We start from the raw sequence: 24,715 nt of genomic DNA, 5'->3' as shown, positions 1-24,715 counted from the left end.
TCTGATCCTGTCAACAGGGTTGGCAGCTACTTGGGGCTGGAACCGCAATCCAGCACCTACCACGGTGCTGGCATGGGACAGTAGCTAAATAAATGTTTACTGCATCAGTGAACCGTTGTCATTTTGTAAAAGAAGAAACGGGCTCAGAGAGGTTTAAGTGGCTTCCTAAGAGCGCCCAGTGGCAGGCGGGGCTGGGCCTCTGGCCTACCACTTCTATCCCACCACGGAGGCCTTCCAAATCCAACTCGGTAAAGGTCAGGAGGACATTTGGCTCCTTTTCAACACACATTTGTTGAGTGTCCACCCTAAACCAGACCTTTCTACCACTCTTCCCCCGATGTCTGCCTGGCTGGTTCCTTCGAGCCTTGGTTTTCATGTTATCTCTGGAGTCCTCCCACACTCTTCCCCTGCCAACTGCCACATTCCCTCCTTGTCACTTAGCACAATCTCTAACTATTTTATGGATTTGTTTATTTCTGCTTGGCCTTCCCCGACTGGAACATAAGCTCTGTGAGGGCAGGGAGCCGGCTCGACTTTCTCGTAAGATGGGGGGACATGTGGCCACTGAAACAAAAAGCCAGTGTGGTCTCGGGCCCATTCATAAACAAAGTCTAGAACCGTAGACTCCTGGTACATGTCCAGAAGATAGGAAGACAGTGGGGCTGTTAGCCTGGGGGCAAAAAGACCCAGAAGACATACCCGTTCCTCTTTTCAAATGTCTAAAGGCTACAAGCCAACAGAGGCCACGGACCCGCCTTGCAGGTGCAGCAGGGAAGGGCTGAAGGGGAGAAAGTCCCAGGGGCAGGTTTGGCTTCAAGGTGCCCCTCGTGACAATTGTCGGGTACTGTCTTCCCCACTGATAAGGAAGTGCAAGGAGGGTAGCCCGCGTTTACTTCATTCCCCACTATCTGTATATAGCACAGTACATCGTATGTCTGTCACTCGACAGCTATTTGATTGGATGTATGTTGTGTGGACGATCAAGTATAGCTGGCGAGTTGTCACTGTTCACTCTGCCTGGGATGCTCTGCGTTCTCACCTCCCATCGTCTGGCGGAGCCCTTGTTTACCTTCGAGGTCTTAGCTTAAATTCCACCTCGTCCGTAAAAGCTTCCCTACCCCCCTACCACCAGTCCCCCTCCTGGCCTCCCGTACTCTGCCATCATAGCCTTTATGGCTAGTGTAGCTCATGCGACCTGCTGATTGTTTAAGACAGCTACTCCTCTGCCAGGAGGCAATCAGTCCTTCTTGCACGAATGATTCCTAACAACCCCATGAAACAGCTATTGGCATCTCCTGTAGAACATGCTCTGTGAGAGCAAGGATCGCTGTGGAGTTGTTCCCTAGGGTATCCACACAGTAAGCGGAAGCACTCAAATATTTGTGGAGCGAATTAACTCTACAGCTAAGTAAGTGGAAAGGCCCAGCAAAGTCAAGTAACCAGCCGGCAGGACACAGTGAGCAAAGAGCAGAGACCGGATTTGAAACCAGGTGTGCGTAACTCCGAAGCCTGGGTTTTTTCCTACGACACCGAACTATGCGAGCGCAGAGCCGCTGTTTAGGACCACACACTCCACTGTAAAATATGGGCCCCCTTGGTGAAAACGGTGGAAGGCAGAGTGGAAAGGCATGATGCTAGGCAGGTTGACTCGGCTGTGGGCTCAAAGAGACCCAGGAGGGCACTTTGCTAAGGATTCGAGAAACTTCCCAACCACGATAACTCATGTCCAGCAGCCAACAGTGCGGCAAATGAAGGGACACGGCTGAGACTTCATGCCCTACCCTGGCCTGATGTCAAGCGAGTGGTGGCCAACAGGACGGAAGTCTGCAATTCCCTGCATCATCTTTCTAGTTCTCGAGATGGATTAACCCATAGCCCACCACTGGAGCCACCCAGAGCAGCGGTTAACAATCTAGACTTTGGATCCAGACTGGATTTGAGGCCTGTCTGTCACTTACTAGCAGTGCAACAACTTTTCCTGCACCTCAGTTTTCACATCTGTGAAATGAGAATAATAAAACGTACCCTCACAGCATGATTAAGATTAAATTAAAATGAGGGGGCGCTTGGGCGGCTCAGTTAGGCATCCGACCTTTGATTATGGTTCAGGTCATGATCTCACAGTCGTGGGATAGAGCCCTGTGTTGGGGTCCGCATTGGGAGTGGGGCCTGCTTGGGATTCAATCTCTCCTTCTCCCTCGGTCCCGCCCCTTCTCACACTTGCTCGCTCTCTCTCTCAAAAAAAAAAAAAAAAAAAAAGATTAAATTAAAATGTAAATTTGAAAAAAGACCGTGTATACACACAGCTTGTATCAGAGAGGGGTGCAAAAAATGGGACCTACTATTATTATGATTTCCAATTTATTCCAAGCCTCATACCTTATACTGCATAATCCATACGGGGGGGGGGGCTTCCTATCAAGGATGTCCCAATGAAGTTCAAAACATCTATACTTTCATCTCTTTACACTGCTGCATTGGGTCAGGTTAACAAATGTCCCTGCTCAAATCAAATGTTGGGTTTCACCTGTGAATTAGAAAACATACGTTTGTGGGGCGCCTGGGGGGCTCAGTCGGTTGGGCGTCTTGACTTCGGCTCAGGTCATGATCTCATGGCTCGTGGGTTCCAGCCTCGCGTCGGGCTCTGTGCTGATGGCTCAGAGCCTGGAGCTTGCTGTGGATTCTGTGTCTCCCTCTCTCTCAGCCTCTCCCCAGCTTGTGCTCGCTCTCTCAGAAATAAATAAGACATTAAAAAAAATTTTTTTTTAAAGAAAACACGGGTTTGTTCCAGAAGAGGTGTGGTGTGTAGGCCACCTGTGTCTCTCACTGGATCACGAACAAGAAAGCTGGCAGCAAAACACAGAACCAGTGTGGTTGGTGCCTTTACTAGACAAAGTTGCTGTCAATAACAATCTAACCTCTAAAACTGCTCAGGTACAAAAAGAAAGACCTATCTTTAACTTGCAAAAAGGATTATTTGCATGATCATGCTTTCCACCAGACTTGGAACTGCCTTTCTCCCTAAGCAGATACAGAATCTACTCTTGCCAAATTACGCAATGAACATTTTCGTGACATTATCCATTACCAAGCTAACAGGCTACAAACCAATGTGACAGAATTCGACTGCCCTGAGTCGAATTGTTAATTCGACTGCCATTTGTTAAATGGTTCAATCGTGCCCATAAGCAAATATGTCCAGCCTTACCCATAAGTCCTCCCCCCCCCCCAAATTGGCAACCCCATATGTTACGTTCTGGTAGGTTTCTGTTTGTTCTTTTATTAAACATCAGTCTTTCCTGCTTTCCCAGTAGGTGTATAGGTAGAAAAATAAATGAAGTCAGTACTCTTTACTGCTTTCTCGCTAGAATAAACTGTGACTCAAATACGGTGACTGGTTATTTGCAAGGCTATAATTTTTTTTAATGACAGATTTTCCTAAAAGAAACCACTCTAACATCTGTCCAAGTACTGCAAGGGAAAACAAAAAATACATACAGATTAAGTCTATTTCTTTAACAGCACATTGCCAAACACAGACAAGGAGGATAGATGCCAAGGAACCTTACAAAATAACTTTAAAAGATGCAATGTTTGAGTCATTCAAACGTGTAGGGTTCACAAAGAACAGAACAGCAAGTCCGAGAGCAGCTCTACTTGTGCGTGATGGTAACTCAGACTGTCCTTCATTCAAGTTCACTCAGGTGTCTAAAACCAATGGGTATGAGAGCACAGTTTGCGTTTTCTTCTTTGCTTGGAGATGCACACACAGATCAGAGGAGAGGAGAATCTTCCAGATGCTGACGTAAGCACAGAAGGCTTGGTTCCCCTCTGATACAGCACGAAGGCAGATTCAGTTGACTCAAGCTGTATCGGTTTCCCTAAGAAAAAGTCTTATGCATGCTGAAAGAGACGAGTTACTGAATTTGTCATGCTAAGTATTTACAGCCATTTTCATGAAGTGAGCTCAGTAACCTGACAGAATATAAAAGGTAGTTGTTCATTTTTTGTATGACCTTTTACAACTTGAATAACTGCGTGGGTAAATGATGCTGAAGTTCAAAGCCCCTCAAACACACATTAGCAAGAATTAGAGACTGCATGAAGAGGCACACATTATATAAAATGCACACTTCGCGGGGTTCCTGCATAGCAGGAAAGTCGGTACCACCACATAACAAATGGCTATCTATGCCAACAGTTAGAGCTGCCACTCAAGGGTACAACGGGAGAATTCCCTTAAAATCTCCAGGAGTGTTTGCAACAGTACAGCTACCTGGGGGAGAATATTTTGCTCGGAAAAGATATTTTTGGCTGGAAAATTTTAGTATCACGTAAACAAATCAATTTTGCGAATTGGGGCAGATTTAAGGCAATGCTACTCAGACCCGAGGGGGGAAAGACCCACAAGAGCTCGTATCTTTCTTCTGAAACCTTAACAGGTCAGGATCGACATCAGAGACTAACCCCCTTCTAAGCGTTCAACGCACCTGCAGGTGTTTTCAGCATTACAAAGTAGAATCTTTCATTGTCTCAGTAGGAAATGGGAAGTTGCTATGTACTCTTCCTTGAAAACTGTAAAAACAAAAAACAAAAACAAAAACAAAACCCACCACACCCACACACACCCACACACCACACACACACCCACACATGGCAGCTTGGGCATTTCATATTAAAAAGTCACATGAAAACTAAGACAACTACCGCCGGTGCACATAAAGGAGCCACTGCCCTTATGATAAGCTCTCCAGGGCAGCGCGGTTCTTTACGACGGACTTTGATGTAGTGTGACAACGATCATGGAGTCATAAATTAACTTTTAACATCAAGTGCAGACTAACGACTGACAATTAGACACAGTAAGTTCAAAAATTTTACATTTTGCTCCTGTTTGGCTGCTAAAGAGCAGCAATTTAAATTGATATAAAAACATTTGACCACAAAGCTTGCTATACAGATCAAGTTTATAATCAAAAAGTAAGCAGCAACTGAGTTTCTTATTTAAACTTATCTGGTATTGAATATTTACACATTTGGGAAGAGAGATCTCCGAAAGACCACCCCCCACCCCTTTACTCCCTTCCTGTGCTCTGCCCCTGCCCCTGCCAACGGAAACCACGTGCCCTGAACTATGAACACCCGTACTTTTGCCTAAGCTGGCCGGATAACGCGACGCCTTCCTACGGTCTTGGTCTGGGAGAAAAGTAACGAAGTCTTGGATGTCTTTTCCGAACACCAGTGTCAACGAATCTGTTCTTTCACGGCGAGGGGGGAAAGCGCCCCCCACCCCGCCCATTTCACTCCCAAGCCCAGCGGGGCAAGATCTGAACACCCTCAGCCTCTAATGCCACAACAGGCCACCGGAGAAAAAAGAAAGAAAAAGGTCACATCCAAGGCAGGAGCAATGAACACGTGCTTGTTTCTCTCCTCCCTGGGCTTCCCCAGAAATAACACGCCCTCTTTCCTCTCCCTCCCCTCCCACAAAACAAAATTAATTCACGGCACAAGAACTTGGTACTCTGGTTAAGTATCAGGTAAGTGTAAGAAAGAGTACATGTGTCACTTTTTATACTTTAACTGAGACGTAAAGCTAACGGAACACACAACATCACTGTGAAAATAACTTTTTTCTAAAACAGATCCAATCTACATAGTGCAGCCAATGAAACATAAAGGAATAGTTTGTTCACAATCTGCCTTGTACAGGGTATTTATATTCTCTCGATGCCATATAAAGAGCATTTATATAGCTTAAACATTCAGAGACATGCACTGGGACTTTTTAGGTAGTACAAATTTCTTCACAATCACATGTGCAAATTTTACAAATCACTAAGTGAGTATTAGTAAGCTTAGGCCGGACTGTGTCTCGTATTATCTAACAAATTTAATGGGGGTTCAGAATCATCCATGGGAAGAACCAAGCGTGTTCCCCGAATGACCAGTTCGTGGTCCCCAAATGAGAGCTCCCGATCCAAGGCATCTTCTGAACTATTTCCCATAAACCTCCTAGGGGCACCGGATGTTCCTGATTCGGTGTTCACAGTAGAATCCCCATATGTCAGACTAATGTCGCCATCATTGAGAATGAGATCGGAGTCATCGTCTTTCAACTGCTCCTGGTTCTAAATGCAAATAAAATAAGTCTTAAGAATTGCTGTGAGACTCAAGAAACATTTCCAACGGAAGAATTTTCAAGGATTCCCTATTTAAAACCCTCCAGCACCAGCCTGCTGCCTTCAGAAGGCCTACAGTCCTTACCTTAAAGACGCCTCGTGACCCAGACCCTTCACCCTCTGCTGCAACTGCTTCACCCACTCCAACCACCCCACCGTGTGCCTGCCATCTGAACCGCTGACAGGTGCCCCAATCGCTCACGCTTTCCCTTATCTCCCGTCTCCCCCGCCTTCCTTCCTGTGACTAGAGCCTATCACTGAGGTCTCAGCTTAAAATAAAGTCCCTTTCTGCTAGGAGTCTTCCTTGACCTTGCAAAGCGGGCTTAGGTGTGCCTCCTGTGTTCTCTCCTAGCATCCTGTACTTCGCCCTCTCTCTGCAGCGGCCTTTACCCGTGTACCAGAACCGCGTGTGCACTGGTCTGCTCGGCATATCCCACACCAGCCTCTGAGCCCCTTCTCTGCCCTGATCCAGCCACCTGACGGTTCAGGGCACACAGAAAGTATTCTCCAAATGTAAGTTTAATGGACTACTGAATGGGTTTATATAAGTGAAGCTTTTAACTTCTGTATTAACAATGCCTAATAAAAGAATACCCCCAAATATGTTGAACCCTCACTGCGTATTTGTCTACCAGCTCAATAAGCCTCGGTTGTAACGGAGAGTTTGTGGCCACAAAAGTATAATTAAATAACGTTCTACAAAAGGGGGAAAAATCAAGCATACATATAATGCCATTTTGGTCAATGAAAAAAATGTATGTGTGCATAGGCTGATAGAAACGGCTTACATCCAGCTCTTCGAAGCTGTGTGTTTAAAAATCTTAGAATTTGTCTAACATAGACTGAGGAGGCTGTTAGACGCAAATTTAAAACATCTTTAATTTTTTTAACAAAAATTTTAACTTTTTTTTAAATTTAAAACTTTAATTTTCAAGTGGAAATTTGCCCACTCGAAGATACGTGAATCAAAACCCAAACAAGCCCGCTCCACCAACCAACCATAATCCCCTTCTGCCCGATACAAGTTCGAAGGCTAAGTCTGAGCAGCGTCTACCCCCTCACTGAGCAATACTTCCAACGAAGTTGTGGCGCCTTCACGCGTCAGTGGGGCTCTGGAGCACCTTCTAAGGTCTTCATTAAGGTTGAGGTTTGGGCCAATGTCTACCAAATTTTAAAATGTATATGCTTTTTGCCCCAGCAATTTAGCCTTTAAGATCTATTTTATATACCTTTATATGTACTTGGATAAATTCATATGTAACAGGAACGTTTACCATAACAGGAGAGGCAGGAAGGAATAAATGCCCCTGCCTTCTACTATAAACATTATTTGTAATAACAAAGAAAGAAAAGGAAACAACTTAAAGGTCTAGCCAAAGGCGGATGATTAACTCAATGTTGGTGCAAGCACTACGCAGCCATGAATAAAGAGAAGGCAATGGGTTCTCATGGACTCCTCAAAAGGTGGCCACGATGTATCAGTAAGTGAACAACCCAAGTAGCAGGACGATGCAGTTGTGATCTCATTCGTGTAAGCCAGTAACAAAGCTATACACACATGTATAAGTTTGTGCGGATAAAACAGATTAGGAAGTACACACAATAAATCCTTCGTAAAGACTGCCTCTGCGGGGGAGACGTATGTGGGAGAAGGGGACTTCGATATTTCATATTTTCTATTCCACACTATTTGGCCACAAGTATGTTTTTTTTTTACGTTTATTTATTTTTGAGAGAGACAGATTACGAGTGGGGCAGGGGCAGAGAGAGAGGGAGGCACAGAACCCAAAGCAGGCTCCAGGCTCTGAGCCGGCAGCACAGAGCCCAATGTGGGGCTCGAACCCATGAACCACGAGATCATGACCTGAGCCGAAGTCGAACCCTTAACCGACTGAGCCACCCAGGCGCCCCTTGGCCACAGTATGTTAACTTTTATAACTAGAAAAGTAGTTGAGAACAATGAAAAATAACATTAAAAGTTAAGCTTCATGGTTGTTATGGGTTACATTATATCCCCCCGCAAAAGATGTTGAAATCCTAACCTCGAGTCCCTGTGAATGTGACATTATATGGAAATAGGGTCTTTTCAGATAATCAAATTAAGATGAGGTCATTAGTGTGGGCCCTGATCCCATAGGACTGGTGGGTGTCCTTAAAAATGGGGAAATTTGGCCACACACACACACACACAGAACGTCGTGTGAAGATGAAGACAGAGGGGCGCCTGGGTGGCGCAGTCGGTTAAGCGTCCGACTTCAGCCAGGTCACGATCTCGCGGTCCGTGAGTTCGAGCCCCGCGTCGGGCTCTGGGCTGACGGCTCAGAGCCTGGAGCCTGCTTTGGATTCTGTGTCTCCCTCTCTCTCTGCCCCTCCCCTGCTCACGCCCTGTCTCTCTCAAAAATGAATCGACCTAAAAAATATTTTTAAAAAAGATGAAGACAGAGATCCATGCGGTGCCTCTGTAAGTAAGGAACACCAAAGACTGCCGGCAAACCAGCAGAAGCTGGGGAGAGGCCTGGAGCAGGCTCTTCCTCCCAGCCCTCGGAAGAAGCCAACACTGCCCACACTTTGACCTCAGACATCAAGCCTCCAGAACTATGAGACAATACATTTCTGGTGAACCATGCGGTTTGCGGTACTTTGCTATGGCAGCCCCGGGAAACGAACACGATCATGTTGTGTTTAGCTATATTCCACAGGGCACGCGGTTGTTGGGGAACTCGTGGCTTCTGGTGACGGTGAGCAGGTCTCTGGAATCCACGAGCCGGCGCTCCCTGACTGGACTGACGAAGCTGGCTGTCCCCTCTGCACAGGGCCTCGTGGACTGACAGGGCACAGAGGGGAAGGAGGCCGCTTGAAAGGGAGCCCGGGAGATGCGGGAGAGAGAGGCAAGACAACACGCGTGTCCCCGCCGCACGAGGCACAGTCTGTCAGAAATGCGCACGGACTCAGCGGAACACAAAGCTGTGGGGCGGCCCTCCCTGCTGGTGCCACCCCCCTCAAGACTCCTCTTCCGGTCCATTCCCTGGGGGGGTCTGCTCTCACGTGCCACAGAGGAGGCCGTAGGGAACGGAAGGCTGCGGGTCTACACTGCTTCACCGCTGCCTGGCCTCTCTACTCATGGTGTTGCATCACAGGGGTCAAGTTGGTGGGTTTTGTTAACGTGGGCACTTTATGCGATGCCACAGGTTATTTTTGAAGGGTTGGGTTAGAAGCAAATTTAAAAAAAAAAAAAAAGAACTTGAAAAATAAGAGGTTCGTATTTTCAAATAAAGGCTGGTTAGCACTGGCCATTTCTTTCCGTGTTGCAGCACTTGCCGCACCACCAATCATGTGCCGGTAGCTAAGGAAAAAAATCTGGAATCTCGATTATATGTAGGTATGCTAGCATACCCTAGCAATGTGGAACACGGGTAGATAAATGCTCGCTGATCCTCAAACGCTGGCAGGTTGCAAGTACGAGACCATCTGGCGCGCTGCAGGGATACCAAAGTTTGCCGCGTCAGTCCTCCCAACACGTCTGCGGCCGCTCTAGTCCGTAGGGGAAAACAGGACACCTCTAGCTCAGAGGTGACACCGAGCTCAGGCCACATACCGCCAATACATGAAAACCGGCACGGGACCAGAACCGCGTACTAAAATCACGGACAGTAAGGTGAGGGAACGCGCCGTATCTGTTTTCAAATGACGTTTCAAAGACTGTGAATGGTAGCTGCGGATTTCAGTGTATTTTCTGGCTGAGCAAACTATACTTCTAGTCCCTCTTGTGGATTCTGTACGTCAGAGGCAAGCAAAGCAAAATCAAACCAGCGACCCGTCCACAGAGCGGATGAATTTCACTTCATGAAGAACTTCGCTTGTGGATAAAACCAACTTACCTCATAAGCTTGCGGGCTGGTCAGGCATCTCGCGATGGGCCCGCAGCAGGCGGGGAGCGTGGTGGTGAGGGGAGGCCCGCTGTGCGTCAGCAGAGGCTTCAGGTAGCTGTGCTGGTTAAGGAAGAGCCGGGTTCCGTTCTTCACAAATTCAAAAGAGCCACCCCTTTGATCACTACCGCCCTCGCTGCGTACCTGCCACTTCGGAGGAGAGCAAAGGGCTTTCACTTATGTCGCTCATTTTGTCACCGTGTTATACGCCCGTGAGATAGCCAAGGGAGAGTTTGTGATGACCTCTGTTTCGCAGAAATGGAAAGCGAGGCTCAGAGAAATCAGTGATCTGCCTGAAGTCACACAATGAAGCAAAGGGAAGGACCAATACACAAACCCAGACGGGTTTGATTCCAAGTGCCATTTCCACGGCGTCCTAGTGCCTTTCTGATTTTACTAAAGCCAAACGGAAGACAAAATCACTCTCGATTTAGCACCAAAGGAGATATGGAAGAAAGTAAAGAGTGGTAAGAGGAGAAAAAAGATGAACTATTCGGTTGCAGAATATAGTGACAAAAATGGTTTTAATCATTTACTGTGAGTTCAGCTGGCCTCTCGAATGAGTTGAAACTTAGTATCAAAGGAAATTCAATTCTAAAAACATTTTAAAAATGATGTATCGTTGAGTTCCTCTATCACAGACCCTCATTTCAGTATTCATTCATCTTCAAAAACTAAAAACAGACATGGTAACATATGTGATACTCAGAAGAAAACAAGAGGGAATCATAAGAAAAAGTAGAGAGAATGGGAGAAAGACACATACACATATATACATTAAAAATGAGGAATAGTCTGGGCACCTGGGCAGCTCAGTCAGTTAGGCATCTGACTCTTGACTTCGGCTCAGGTCATGATCTCAGAGTTTGTGAGATCAAGCCCCACATGGGGCTCTGCACTGACAGCATAGAGCCTGCCTGGGATTCTTTCTCTCCTTCTCTCTCTCTGCCCCTCCCTTGATCATCCTCTCTCTCAAAATAAAGAAATAAAAATTTTAAACATGAGGAATAGTCCTGTATCTATTAAAGAAATTAATAACCTTCTCAGACAAAACACTCCAGGCCCAGGTGACCTCACCGGTAAAATCTTCCCAGCATTTAAAGGAAAAAAACCCCACCAATCCTCCAGAAAATAGAAAAAGAGAAAAATTCTACCCCCTTCATTTTGTTAAACCAACATGTTATCTCGTTAACGATACCTGACAGGGGCATTATGACAAACAACAACAACAACAAAACAAACAAACAAACAAAAAAACCCCACAAGCCAGTCAGTATCACTCATGAAAACAGACACAAAAATCAGACACAAAAGACTAGTAAACTAAATCCAATGGTACATACATGGGATAACATATCATGACCAAGTGAGATTTGTTCCAGCAATGCAAGACTGGTTTAATATTCAAACAATCAGTGGGGCACCTGAGTGGCTCAGTCAGTTGGGCATCGACTTTGGCTCAGGTCAGGATCTCACAGTTTGTGGGTTCGAGCCCCACATCAGAATCTGTGCTGACACCTCAGAGCCTGGAGCCTGCTTCTTATTCTGTGTCTCCCTCTCTCTCTGCCCCTCCCTACTAATGCTCTATCTGTCTGCCTGTCTCTCTCAAAAATGAATAAACATAAAAAAACCACAATCCGTGAAAATCAGCACAAAGACAGATTAAAGGAGAAAAAACAAATACATGATCATCTCATTTGATGCAGAAAACTCATCCGATAATATTCAATACCTGTTCATGATAAAAACTCTTGGCAAACTAGAAATAGAAGGGGATATTCTTAACTTGACAAAGGCTATCTCAAAAACCTACAGCTAATATCATACTTAATGGTGAAATATTGAAAATTTCTTCCTGAGGTCAGGAATAAGACAAAATGTCCACTTATATTCAACCTTGTACTGGAAAGGTCCAGCCAGTGTAGTAAGATGTAAAAAAAAGAAAATATAAGGAATTAGAAAAGAAAAAAAAATAGATAAGACACTATTATTCACTTGATTTTATGAACAGTAAATCAAAAAGAATCTATAAACTCTTCAATAACAAGTGAACTTAACAAGATTGCTGGATACAAAGTCAACATATAAAAATCCCAATTACATATCTACATATTAAGAGTAAATGAGTAGAAAATAAAGTACCATTTGCAATAGCATCAAATACTTAGGGGTAACAAATATAATGAAAGATGTGCAAGACTTGGCACTTAAAACTATAAAACATTAATGAGAGAAATTAAAGATCTAAAGAAATGGAGGGATATACTCTGTTCATGGATTCGAAACTCAATACTGTTAAGATGTCAGTTCTTTCCAAATTCATCTACTGATTTAATACAAACCCCAAAGAATTGCCAGCAGGTTTTCTTGGTAAGTGTGTGTGTGTGTGTGTGTGTGTGTGTGTGTGTGTGCGTGCGTGCGTGCGTGTATGGAAAGTGGCAAGCTGTTTCTAAAATTTAGATGAAACTGCAGTGAGCCTAAAATAGCCAAGGCAATACTAAGGAATAACAAACCTGTAGGCTTTCCCTTATTGGACAGCAAGATTTATTACAAAGTGTAATAATTAATAGAGTGTGGTATTAATGTGAAAAAACGACAAATAGAAAAGAAAGTCCAGAGGCAGACCTCCACTTATATGGCCAAGTGGTTTACAACAAAGGCTCCAATGCAATTAAGAAGGTTAAGGACAGCATTTTCAATAAATGGTGCTGGGTCAACTGAATTCTTATATGGGAGAAAAGTAGGTCTTGACCCATACCTCACACCATACACAAAAATTGACTTGTGGCGGATCGAAGACTTAAATGTGACAGCTAAGATAATCACACTTTTAGAAGAAAACATAGGACCTTGGGATATAAAAGATTTATCAAGAAATGAAAGCACTAACCAAAAGAAAAGAGTAATAAAGTAAACCTCATTAAAATGAAGAATTTCTGTCCCTCACAACATAGGATGAAGAAAATGAAAAGGTGAGCTACAGACTGGGAGAAGATACTCATCGTGTGTATAATCAACACAGAACCCAATTCAGTAACGCAGAAAGAACTACAAGTTAATAAGGAAAAGATAAGATGCCTCAAATAATGGGCAAAAGAACTAAACAGACCCTGCTTCATATGACATCCAAGTAGCCAACAAATATATGAAGGGATGCCTGGCCTCACTGGCCGTCAGAGAACTGCAAATTAAACCACATATGGTAGCACTACACACCCACTGAAATGGCTAACATTTAAAAGGTGGATTAAAGATTGAGTTGTGGTGGAGGTGTGGGACAACTGGCACTCCCTTAAGTCACTGGTGGGAGTGTCAATCAGTTTACAGCCACTCTGGAAAACTGGCTGCCAGGATCGAGTCCAGCTCAACAATACACTTGCCCTAAATTTTTCTCCTGGGTATACACTCAACAGAAATGAGTGCTGGTGTTCACCAAAGGATGCATACATAGATGTTTAACTTTGTTTGTAATAGCCCAAACTGGGAAATGACTCAGATGTTTATCAACAGTGGAATGGCTGGAGAAAAAACAAAACAAAACAAAACAAAACAAAAAACAACCCTGTAGTATATTCACACTGTGGAACACCACACAGCAATGAACAAGAATGAATTACTGGCACAGGCAACAATATGGATAAATTACACGTTGTTAAGTGAAAAGAAGCAAGACATAAAATAATATGTAATATAGGATTTCATTTAGTTGAAGATGAAAACCCATGTTGCTAGAAATCAGAAGAGTGGCTGCCCTTTGAGGGGGGCAGGGAAGGCACTACTGACACTAAGGGAACACAGGCCAGCTTCTGGGATGCTGGAGATCTTCTATATATCTTTAATTTTTTTTAAAGTTTATTTATGTGAGAGAGAGAGACAGCGTGTGATCACAAGCAGGAAAGGGGTAGAGAGAGAGGGATAGAGAGAATCTCAAGCAGGCTCTATGCTGTCAGCACGGAAGCCCAATGCGGGGCTCAAACCCATGAGCTGTGAGATCATGACCTGAGCCGAAACCAAGAGTTGGGCATTTAACCAACTGAGGGCCACCCAGGTGCCCCTATATCTTCAGATGGGTAGCAAGCACACAGGCATATACATAGGTCACAAGCTTAAGATTTGGATATATTTTTTAAGGTAAATATATCTCCATTACAACAAATAATCTGGCTATACAATGGAACTGAGATCTAGAGTGTGAATGATTAATTTTACTAGGGCACTAGGTATGAAAATTACTGGGTCTTAGTCCAGTAGTACTTAAAAGGGTAGTACTGAGTCAAATCTTGGTGTTTACTTCTGTAAGAATACACAGAAAAATAAACTATCATTCTACACTTTCTCTACGTTAGGATTGTTTTATACATATATTATGCAGAAAATGTATAAAACATTTTATTCAGGAAATATTAAACAATTTTTGTTAAATTAGAGGGATGAAAAAGCCCCAAGAGATATGGGAGTGGCTTATACCCAAAATGCTGAAAACGGAGCCAAAAGTAATGACATAATCATTGAACAATTTTAAAGAGCCAGGATCTCCTACTGGGAGTCTTAATACAACAGATATGATTGCATTCTTGTTTCCATATACTAATTTAATTTTGAGAACTTGCAAAAAAGTGATTATAAAAATCCAGCCAACAGAATATAGTAAGTAGTAGCTTCTAACGAAAAGTGCCAAGTGCATTTTTCTTTAAGTTTATTTATTTATAAGATGGGGGGCAGAGAGAGAGGGGGGGAGAGAGAATCCCAAGCAGGCTCCACACTGTCAGCACGGAGTCTGACACGGGACTCAAATTCACGAACCGTAAGATCGTGACCTGATCCGAAATTGAGTCAGACGCTTAACCAACTGAGCCATCCAGGGCCCCCCAACTGCATTTTTTTCAAATATTCAAGGCTTTCATCACAAAGTCAAAAGCAAGGGAAAAGTTTTTACATGGTTGTCCCAAATTGCCTTCAGTAGAACATGAACCAGGTTTTGATTCATTTACTAATAAGCTTCAGCTTGAAAGAACTCCGTGGTCCCTTTTTCTAGTTCAATTTTCAAGTAAGAAATTAATTTTAATAAATAGTAAGAGATAAAATATTTTTTGAAAGGCATGATTTAAACAGGTCATAGGACGTAACACAACCCAAAGCAGAGGTATGAAGAAGACGACTATGATAGGAGAAGAAAGAGATTTGGCAAACAGGGAAACACTGGCACCCTTAGTGGAGAGGAGAATCTTCCAGTCTTCTGAAAGGTCAGAGAAAACAGGCCTGTCCCTGACTACTGAGGTATCTAGTATTTCTGTGGTTTTCCATCTCATCCGCATGCTTTTCCCTAAGGCAGCCTTTCCTCTTTGACCCTAGAGCAAGTGCACTGACAAGGACCAACAAACACCTTTTGCAAGATTCACTAAATTAGGTAAAAGACCATGACTGCTCAATAAGTAAACCAATATATGGGACAGAGTCTATCGTTAGGGCTCCTGAGTCCCCCCTCTCACAGCCAGCCTCTGCACTAACCAGTCCCTACTGGTTTCGTGGGTTTTCAGGGCAATTCATTTGTGTGGGTTTCCTTTAAGAGCTTTCCCCATCTGCTCCACTGAAGGGGAAAGGGAAGCCCAAACGTGGGTTTTGTATTCCACTTCTGGAAGGGAAGAGTCACAACAGTTGTTCCATTAAATTGTAACTGGCCACGTTCACATTACCATTTTTCCTCCTCAGTTAAGGATACTTATGATCAAAGTTGTACCATATCCGGAAAAGCCAGGCGCTCTCTGCTTTGGTGGTTCTTCTTTCATTTTCCGGAATGCCCTGCAAACAGATAATAAAGAAATCAATCCATACACCAAGATAAAAGACACATTTATTTAGAGTCATTTCTTTGTAGACTTGGAAATATAGCCTACTTCATAGAAGATACTCTCTATCATGGGTAACATCAGAAATTTACTAGCTTGCATATTGCAGCTTTGGAATATGAAATGGAAATGTTTTTCTCAACACCTCTATTACTCAAGGCTGCCTGCTGATTTAGGAGTCTACTGTCATTTAAAAAAAATCAATGTGGAATAATTCATCCCTAAATCTGAAAGACTTACACCCACAATGTGAATTGCATCTTAAGTAGAAAACATCACATCGACATCCCTATCTTTGGGAGTTGTTATGGGTCCCAAAAGTAACTGGCATTTTCAAAGGTGCTACTATGTTCTGAGAACACTAGCAAAATAAAGTAGAAAAAACCCGTGGTAGGCCTGACTGGCTAGAAGAGAAAACTAACACAGCAAGCGGGCCTCTTCTAAAATAGCTTCCAAAAACAAACTGGATCCTTATTCGTAATGTGGTACAGTCAGCAGCGGGGCAGTTAGGTGATCTGGTTCATCTCAGCTCTGACATGGACTAAGGTGGACAAGTCCCTTCCCCTCTGAGGGCCTGGATTTCTTCACGTACACGGCGTGAGGCTTAGAGAATCTCAAAAGCCCTCTGCAGCATGGATGTTCCCTGGTTCCATGATTTGTGAAGAACACAGTTTAGATTCTGGGTTTTGGTCCTTTCCTGTCCTTCCTGGTCTTCAAACGAAATACATCTTCCTCTCAGCATGTACCAAAACATACACAATGCAAGAATCTTGGAGTACAGGTGTACTTCCTTTCACACCAGTACACAGAGGTTTGCGTGCCTCTGCGTTTCCAAGGGCAGTTAATCTACAAATCTCATGACCCCTTCAGCACAGAAACACCTGGACACCGACCCCCACACACTCCATACTTACTATCATGTTCCTCTCTGCTTCCCAGTGGACACTCGAAACACTGACTAAACCATATAACCAACCAAGACATCCACAAGGTTTTGAGGGCGAGGGAAAAATGGTATTTTTTCTGTATGTCCCAGCTGGGACTCACCTACCTGGCATTCTCTCTCCATTTCTATTTGTCCTCTGTGGTGACTGAGGTGACACAGCGGGCGAAGACTTATGTGGATCATGACAAAGCATTTGTCTGGTGAGCCGTGTGAGATTTTATTCTTGTTTGGACACAGGGGTGGAGGCACTGGGGAGCTACTACCTCTTAGACACCACTCCAAGCAGCGCAGCATCATGGGGATTTATCCAGCCTTGTTTGAGCAAGTATTTCAAGCCCACGAAACTACACTTGTATGGTTCTGACCACAAAAGAGGCGAGTACTTACTGTGTTACATACACACTCATCATTCAACAGCTGACAAAATTAGCATCAAGGAAATGAATCTGAGAAATGTATTTTTGGGGGGAACCGCACCCTGAAGACAAATAGACCACGGCTCGTTTCAGACCAGAAAAAGAATGTATTTCAAAAGAGATGCTTTCTACCTTTCAAAATTTAATTTCTGTGATTTCCCATCTAATGTCTTAGGACAGAGTCATGTATTCAGTGGTGCTCAGAGACCCTTATAAAGCAGATGGGGGGACACCTGGGTGGCTCAGTCAGTTGAGTGTCCAACTCTTGATTTTGGTTTAGGTCATGATCTCACAGTTTCATGAGGTCAAGCCCCGAGTTGGGCTCTGCACTAACCCTGCAGAGCCTGCTTGGGATTCTCTCTCTCTCTCTCTCTCTCTCTCTCTCTCTCTCTCTCTCTCTTTCTCTTTCTCTCCACCCCTCCCCTGCTCATGCTCTCTCTCAAAATAAATAAATAAACTTAAAAAAATTATTTTTTAAAAAGCAGATAGAAAAGACCAGAAAAGGATGGTCAGTCTCAGGCTCAGGTTCAGAGGAACAAATGAGAAATGGACACCTAGGATTAAGCAAGGTTGAGGCCCAGGGCAAGGAAGTGCATTCTCCTGAACAGTCAGGGAAGACTGGTTGAAGACTGCAAAGCTTCCAGGCGGTTCTCAAGGGCAGCTGCTGGTCATCCAATTGGAAAGTTACACAGGAAGAGCAGCTGGAGTGAGGCTGACATCAGAGACAAGCCTTCATGCTCAAACCAGAGTGGAAAAAGGCTCCCTGTGCCAGAGCAGTCACTTGAAAACCCAGGAGTGCTTAAGGGACTGTTCCCCTTCGTGGCCAAAGCCCAGGCTGGCCCACAGATATGAGAGCTGTCACCCTTGATAACCACATGTTGTCTAAAATTTGGTTTTGTCTCTATCAAGCGGTGAGAAAAGCCAGGAATGATGTCAGTTAAAAGCTGGTACAAACAGGACAGGATCTAAATAATAGTGGCGTGAAGTCTAGGGTAGACCATTGTCTTTCCAAACGGCTGCACATTCGACAAAAATGCTAGAGACAACACAAACGCATATTTACCAAATGTTCTTGGTCGGAATCAACACCAACCCTAAAGGAGAAACACAAAAGGCAAATGAGATCTTGAGGCCAAGTCAAGGTCTATTCACATACGAACAGTGTCAGGCAGCTACTTTTCCTAACACGCGAGCTGCGGAATGGTTAACATTTTCTTGCTTCTCTCTGGTTGTTGATGTCGATTTTTGGCCCCTGCCACTTTCCTTAGCAACAGCTTGGATCCTGAGGCAGGCAGGGTCTACTAATGATTCCCTTCCTGCAGTCCCACTGACCAGTTTCAGAAAAATAACATTCTCGGCCCCGAATGGAAGTGCACTAGAAGCAGAGTCGGGGAAAGCAGCGCCGCCCTGATTGCCGAATAGGAACCGCTGGCTAGTTCCAAACATAAGGCGGGCACAATGCAGTTCCAGGAGGGAGCTGCGTGTTTTCGGACCTCTCAGCTCTCATGGCAACATTCTGTTATGATGACTGAAGAGAGGGCCCGGTTACAGTTTTTTTTCATAGGCTAATGGACAGATATTAGCCTCGGTTCTCCATAATTATCTCTTATGTGCTTAAAATTCCTGCTTTCCGTAACCCAGGGAACAGCTTCATTATGAAGCTCTCTTTGATTCCCCTCTCTCCCCTCAAGACCAGCACCGGCCAACTTTGTTCATTCTTTCTCTAAACCGTTTCCCAAATCTTCTTTCCTTTCTATCCCAACTGCTCGGGCTCAGGCCTCGTTCTGACTCATGAGGTCGGAGGCAGTTGGCCGAAAGGTTGTCCAGCTGCCAGGCTGTCCCCTAGAGTCAGGTGTCTAAAGCATGGAACTCACTGGGTCATTCCCTTGGCAAAAGACTCTGAGAGTGGCTTACAAGCGACAGGGCCAAGTCTAAAGCCCCTTGGGCGGCTTTGAAGACGCTACAAACTAGCGACCCCTGCCACTCTGACCTAGCTCTCCACTCTCATTTCTCCTCATTCTCCTCTACATATCCTCTATTAGCCATTCCCACCCCCTTCTCTCCCTGGCCCCTGTCCTCTCCCAAGCCTCCATGCCTTTGCTCAGGCCATCCCCTCTAACTGAAACACGTGGCCCTTCATGTGTTCCCAACAACTTTTTCTAATTCCAAACGAATCATTCTATAACCCCTGCAGGTGGAATCATTCTTTCCTCCATGCTTCTACAGCACTTTCTAGATTCCTCTATTAGAACACTTAGCACAGTAGAGTATAATTATTTACCTGTCAGTCTCCCCAAATAGACTGTGAGCTCCTTGAGGGTAAAGGCCATGTCTCAATTCATCTCTGTATCCCCAGAGTCTAGCACAGTACCTGATACACAATAGGTGCTCAAATGTTTATCGATTAAGGTCACTACTACAGACAACACAGAAAAAACAGCAGTGTGAGAAGCTGTAGCAGGAGCATCTCAGAATACAAACACACCGAAGGGAGGAAAATGATGCAAGACCTCATCTGGAAGGCAAGTGAATCATGGTCAAGTACTTGAAAACGGACAGCCATGACCAGATTCATAATTCAAAGAAAGGCTCAGTTCTTCTGTGTTAAATGGCCAGAAGCTGTTTAATACCTTCTCAGCCACATTAAACTCTGGACCCGTTTGTGTACATAAAGTGACATCTAGTGGTCTTGGAGATAGCACATTTGTAACACTCAGAATGTTACTAGAAGCCAGGTCAGTGTAATAAACATTTACGGAGCATTTATTATCTGCCAGGCACTGTGCTAGGCACAGGGCATAGACACGAATGAGACACAGCCCCTTCCCTCAAGGAGCTCACAGACTAGTGGGGGCTACAGAAACAACTAGAGCGCAATCCCCCAAGGGCTCTGCAATCAAGGAGAGCTGGGCTCCAGTTTGGCCTCGGCCCCTTCCTAGCTGTGTGAACTTGGGTTATGCAGTCCAATGAACTCCAAGTTTATCACCTGGAAAATGGGGATAATATCCACCACTTAGAGTTGATGCAAGGATCAAATGAGAAAATGTATCTTTAGGTTTTAAAGGTATCTGATGCATCACTTCATCCTCACTAAACAGCAGCTCGTACAGCACTTCTGTCATCACGAGGCCGACCCAAATAAGCGTTGTCACAGAGATACCCGCGGGAAGCACACGGAAGGAAGAGTGGCTCCGTTGGAAGAGGGCAAAGGGAGGAGGCCTCTGAGCTGTGCTATTTCCTGGGGGTGAAGGAGAATTCCAGGCAGAGGAAACAGTAGGAGCAAAGGCTCGGAGACAGAGGAGTGCCAAGTGTGTGTGGGAAATGACAGGGAGCCAAGTGTGACTGTCACAAACTACCTGAAAGGACACAGGGATAAGCTGGCTGGCTGGCTCCAGCTCACTGAGGACCCTTTGTCTGCACAACAGCTGGAGTGATCCTTTCACACCGTAAAACAGATCATGTCACTCCCTTGCTTTAAAATCCTACACGATTTCCAACCGGATTTAAAAATCCAAACTCCTCACCATGTCCTACAAGACCAAATAGCAGGGTTTCCCAAACTACGGCCCAGAGGCCACGTCTGGTATGCCTCCTGTTTGCTGGGAACTCAGCCATCGCAACTGATTTACATATTATCTATGGCTGCTTTCACGCTAGGGCTGAGTAGTGGAGACAGAGACCATATGGGCTGTAAAGCCTAGAATATTTACTATCTGGCCCTTTACAGGACACGTTTGCCAACTCCTGCCCCTGTAGGGTCTTGCCCACCTCATTTCCTACCTACCCATCAATCACTATTTCCAGCTATGTGGGCTTTTTTTTCTGTTCATTATACAGGCAAAGTTTGTCCTGCCTCAGGGCCTTTGCACTTGCTTTCCCCACTGCCTGGACCACTCTTCTTCCCGCTACCGTTTAACTCTCAATGTCCTGTCATCCAGGTAGACTGAGCTCAAATGGAACCTGAGAGACCTTAGCTTACCTCTGTGTATAAAGTTCACTCTATCCCCAGTCATTATCACAGTACTGTGTTTGTCGTCACAGTATTTAATACCATCTAAATTGTTTTCTTCATTTATTCATTTACTAGCTTATTGTCTGTCTTTTCCCGCTGAAGTATAGATTCCATGAGACCAGGGACCTTTTCTATCTTATTGCTACCACTATATCCCTCCCTCCAGAGCAGGGTCTTTTAACCTTTGCATTACTGATATTTCAGCCCAGATGACTGTTTGTTGTGGGGTGCTGCTCTGTGCACTACCAGACATTAAGGGGTATCCTTAGCCTCTGCCGACGAGATGCCAGGAGCAGCCTCCTCTCTTGGGATTGTGACAATCGAAAATGTCTCTAGACATTGCCAAATGCCTTCCCTCCCCCCACCTGAGAACCACTAAGAGTCTAAAACAGTGCCTGGCACATGGTTGGTATCCATTGGTATTAATCAAATGAATGAATAAAAGGTACATTTGAAATGTTGTGCTAGGAGCTTTACAGACATTAGCTCACTGAATCCTTACAACAACCCTGGAGGAGGCAGGTACCATCACACACACGTTACAAATGAGGAAACAGAGGCTCACAAAGGTTAAAGAACTTGCCCAAGATCATAGAATTGGTGAATGAAGGAGCAAGAACCCAGAGTCAGATCTAAGCCTGCATGAATCTTAAACTTTAAAGACTTATCAGCATCCTCAAAATTGCACTAGAAACATTTCAGGGGAGGGAAAAGAAACGTAAAATCCAGCCTCTGCTCACAAAGAGGTCATAAAACCCCAAAACAACAATAAAAAGAACTAATCTAAGACTGTAAGGCAATGCATATAATTAAGTGCCAAACTATGCTACGGGACAGGCAAGATGGGCCAAGGCACTTGCAGAGCTGGTGAGATTGATTCCACTCTATGAGAAGGGTGTTTTTCTTGGAGGGGGGTTAAGCATGGGTAATTTTGTGTGGATGTCAGTCAGGAAAGAGAACTGAGACTCTACTGGACAGCATTATTTTTCATAAATTATCTTATATTTAATTTTGTTCTTCTCAGTAAAACAAGGAAAAATCTTCACCTACAAGCTCTTAAGAAAGGAGTTTAATCCTTCTGAAATTTAACACCCTCATTTCTCAATGCAGCACAGCCCACGAGAAAGGTGAGACTGGAGGCTTCTCTGTCTGCTACTTCATTCTCTGTATGACCTTGAACAGCTTAGAAACTTCTAAAGCCGCTATTTCCTCACTTGCAAAATGGAGGTGTTGTGATAAGATAAATATGTGAAATGCACTTAGCACAATGCCCAGCACATAGCAGGTGCTCAACAAATGCCAGGGCTTCCCTGAAGTCATGATCAGAATTATAAGAACATTATTTTCGATTATATGCCATAATAGCACAGAAATGGGAAGAAAGGAGTTTGAATAGTAAAGAGAAATAAAGACAAAAATAACAACATTCAAAGTGTGATTCAGGGCTGGCTGGTCTTTAGAATGTTTAAGAGAAAGGCATAATAACATGAAAAGATGCTCAACATCACTCCTCATCAGGGAAATACAAATCAAAACCACACTGAGATATCACCTCACACCAGTCAGAGTGGCTAAAATGAACAAATCAGGAGACTATAGATGCTGGCGAGGATGTGGAGAAACGGGAACCCTCTTGCCCTGTTGGTGGGAATGCAAACTGGTGCAGCCGCTCTGGAAAACAGTGTGGAGGTTCCTCAAAAAATTAAAAATAGACCTACCCTATGACCCAGCAATAGCACTGCTAGGAATTTACCCAAGGGATACAGGAGTGCTGATGCATAGGGACACCTGTACCCCAATGTATATAGCAGCACTTTCAACAACAGCCAAATTATGGAAAGAGCCTAAATGTCCATCAACTGACGAATGGATAAAGAAATTGTGGTTTACATACACAATGGAATACTACGTGGCAATGAGAAAGAATGAAATCTGGCCTTTTGTAGCAACATGGATGGAACTGGAGAGTGTGATGCTGAGTGAAATAAGTCAGTCAGAGAAAGACAGATACCATATGTTTTCACTCTTATGTGGATCCTGAGAAACTTAACAGAAGACCATGGGGGAGGGGAAGGAAAAAAAAAAGTTAGAGAGGGAGGGAGCCAAACCATAAGAGACTCTTAAAAACTGAGAATAGGGGCGCCTGGGTGGTTCAGTCAGTTAAGCGTCCGACTTCGGCTCAGGTCATGATCTCACGGTCTGTGAGTTGGAGCCCTGTCAGGCTCTGTGCTGACAGCTCAGAGCCTGGAGCCGGTTTCAGATTCTGTGTCTCCCTCTGTCTCTGACCTTCCCCCGTTCATGCTCTGTATCTGTCTCAAAAATAAATAAATGATAAAAAAAATTTTTTTAAAAAGCCTGAGAATAAACAGGGTTGATGGCGGGGGGGGGGAGGGGAAAGTGGGTGATGGGCATTGAGGAGGGCACCTGTTGGGATGAGCACTGGGTGTTGTATGGAAACCAATTTGACAATAAATTTCATATTAAAAAAATAACATAAAATAAAATAAAAAAGAGAAAGGCATAATAGAATGAAAAACATGGAGAAGAGATTTTATAAAATGTGAAGTGCTGTTTTCTCTAATGAACCCTACATGTTCTAGAGGCTCAGTAGAGGGTCTATGAAGTTTCAGCCAAACACAGAACTAAAATCTACAAAAGCTTTAGCAACACAGGCTGCTGTATCCATGGAAACAATGCAGAACTCTTGAGATACAGGGAGCTTTCCAACTGAATACATTAATGAGTATGCATTTAACACTTCACAATCTTGGCCTTGGGTTGTCAGGTTAGCAACAGTGGTGATCATAAAGTTGAGAAAGAAAGATAATGTCTAGGACTGATTAGGGTTGGGACAAACTGGATTGTCTCACAGGCTGCAGATAAGAAGAAACAGTTTTGATTTGATCGGGTGATATGGGTCAAAAGCCTTAAATATATGCATATCCTTTGATTAAGCAACTCCACTCCTAGGAATGGATCCTGAGGAAATGATCAAACAAATGCACATTGGTGTATGCGTTTATGAACGTTCACACTGTTAATGGTAATACTAATAGCAAATCCTCAAATGTTAATGCTACTAGAAAAATCTTAGAAACAATGCAAAAGTCCAAAGACAGGGATTTGTTTAAATAGCTTATGATGTATGCAGCCATTAAATTATGATGTAAATATATTTACTGACATAAATGTCCATGCTAGATTACAGTTAAAAATCACTTTACAAGAATCCCTGTAGCGTTGCCCCTTTTTTGTTAAAAAATATATATACATATGGGGCGCCTGGGTGGCGCAGTCGGTTAAGCATCCGATTTCAGCCAGGTCACGATCTCGCGGTCCGTGAGTTCGAGCCCCGCGTCAGGCTCTGGGCTGATGGCTCAGAGCCTGGAG

The 24,715-nt window shown here is 44.2% G+C and overlaps 1 protein-coding gene across 4 annotated transcripts in view; it reads right to left on the bottom strand.

Moving 5' to 3' along the window:
• Positions 1–3,393: 3,393 nt before the first annotated feature.
• The window catches only part of SLC9A6 (solute carrier family 9 member A6), a 54,229-nt gene continuing 32,907 nt past the window's right edge, over positions 3,394–24,715 (bottom strand). For 2 of the 4 annotated variants that reach the window (XM_030305012.2, XM_030305011.1), the window contains 4 exons: positions 18,377–18,407; positions 15,825–15,904; positions 10,058–10,163; positions 3,394–6,128 (listed from right to left, as the gene is read on the bottom strand). In XM_030305012.2, coding sequence (XP_030160872.1) covers positions 5,856–6,128; positions 10,058–10,163; positions 15,825–15,904; positions 18,377–18,407 — 490 coding nt within the window. In that variant the 3' untranslated portion in view covers positions 3,394–5,855. The other 2 variants (XM_030305015.1, XM_030305014.1) reach the window with 2 other exon arrangements.

This window comes from Lynx canadensis, chromosome X, assembly GCF_007474595.2.
Source record: "Lynx canadensis isolate LIC74 chromosome X, mLynCan4.pri.v2, whole genome shotgun sequence".
NCBI classification, from domain to species: Eukaryota; Metazoa; Chordata; class Mammalia; order Carnivora; family Felidae; genus Lynx; species Lynx canadensis.
This window is presented reverse-complemented; position numbering and strand designations above follow the sequence as displayed.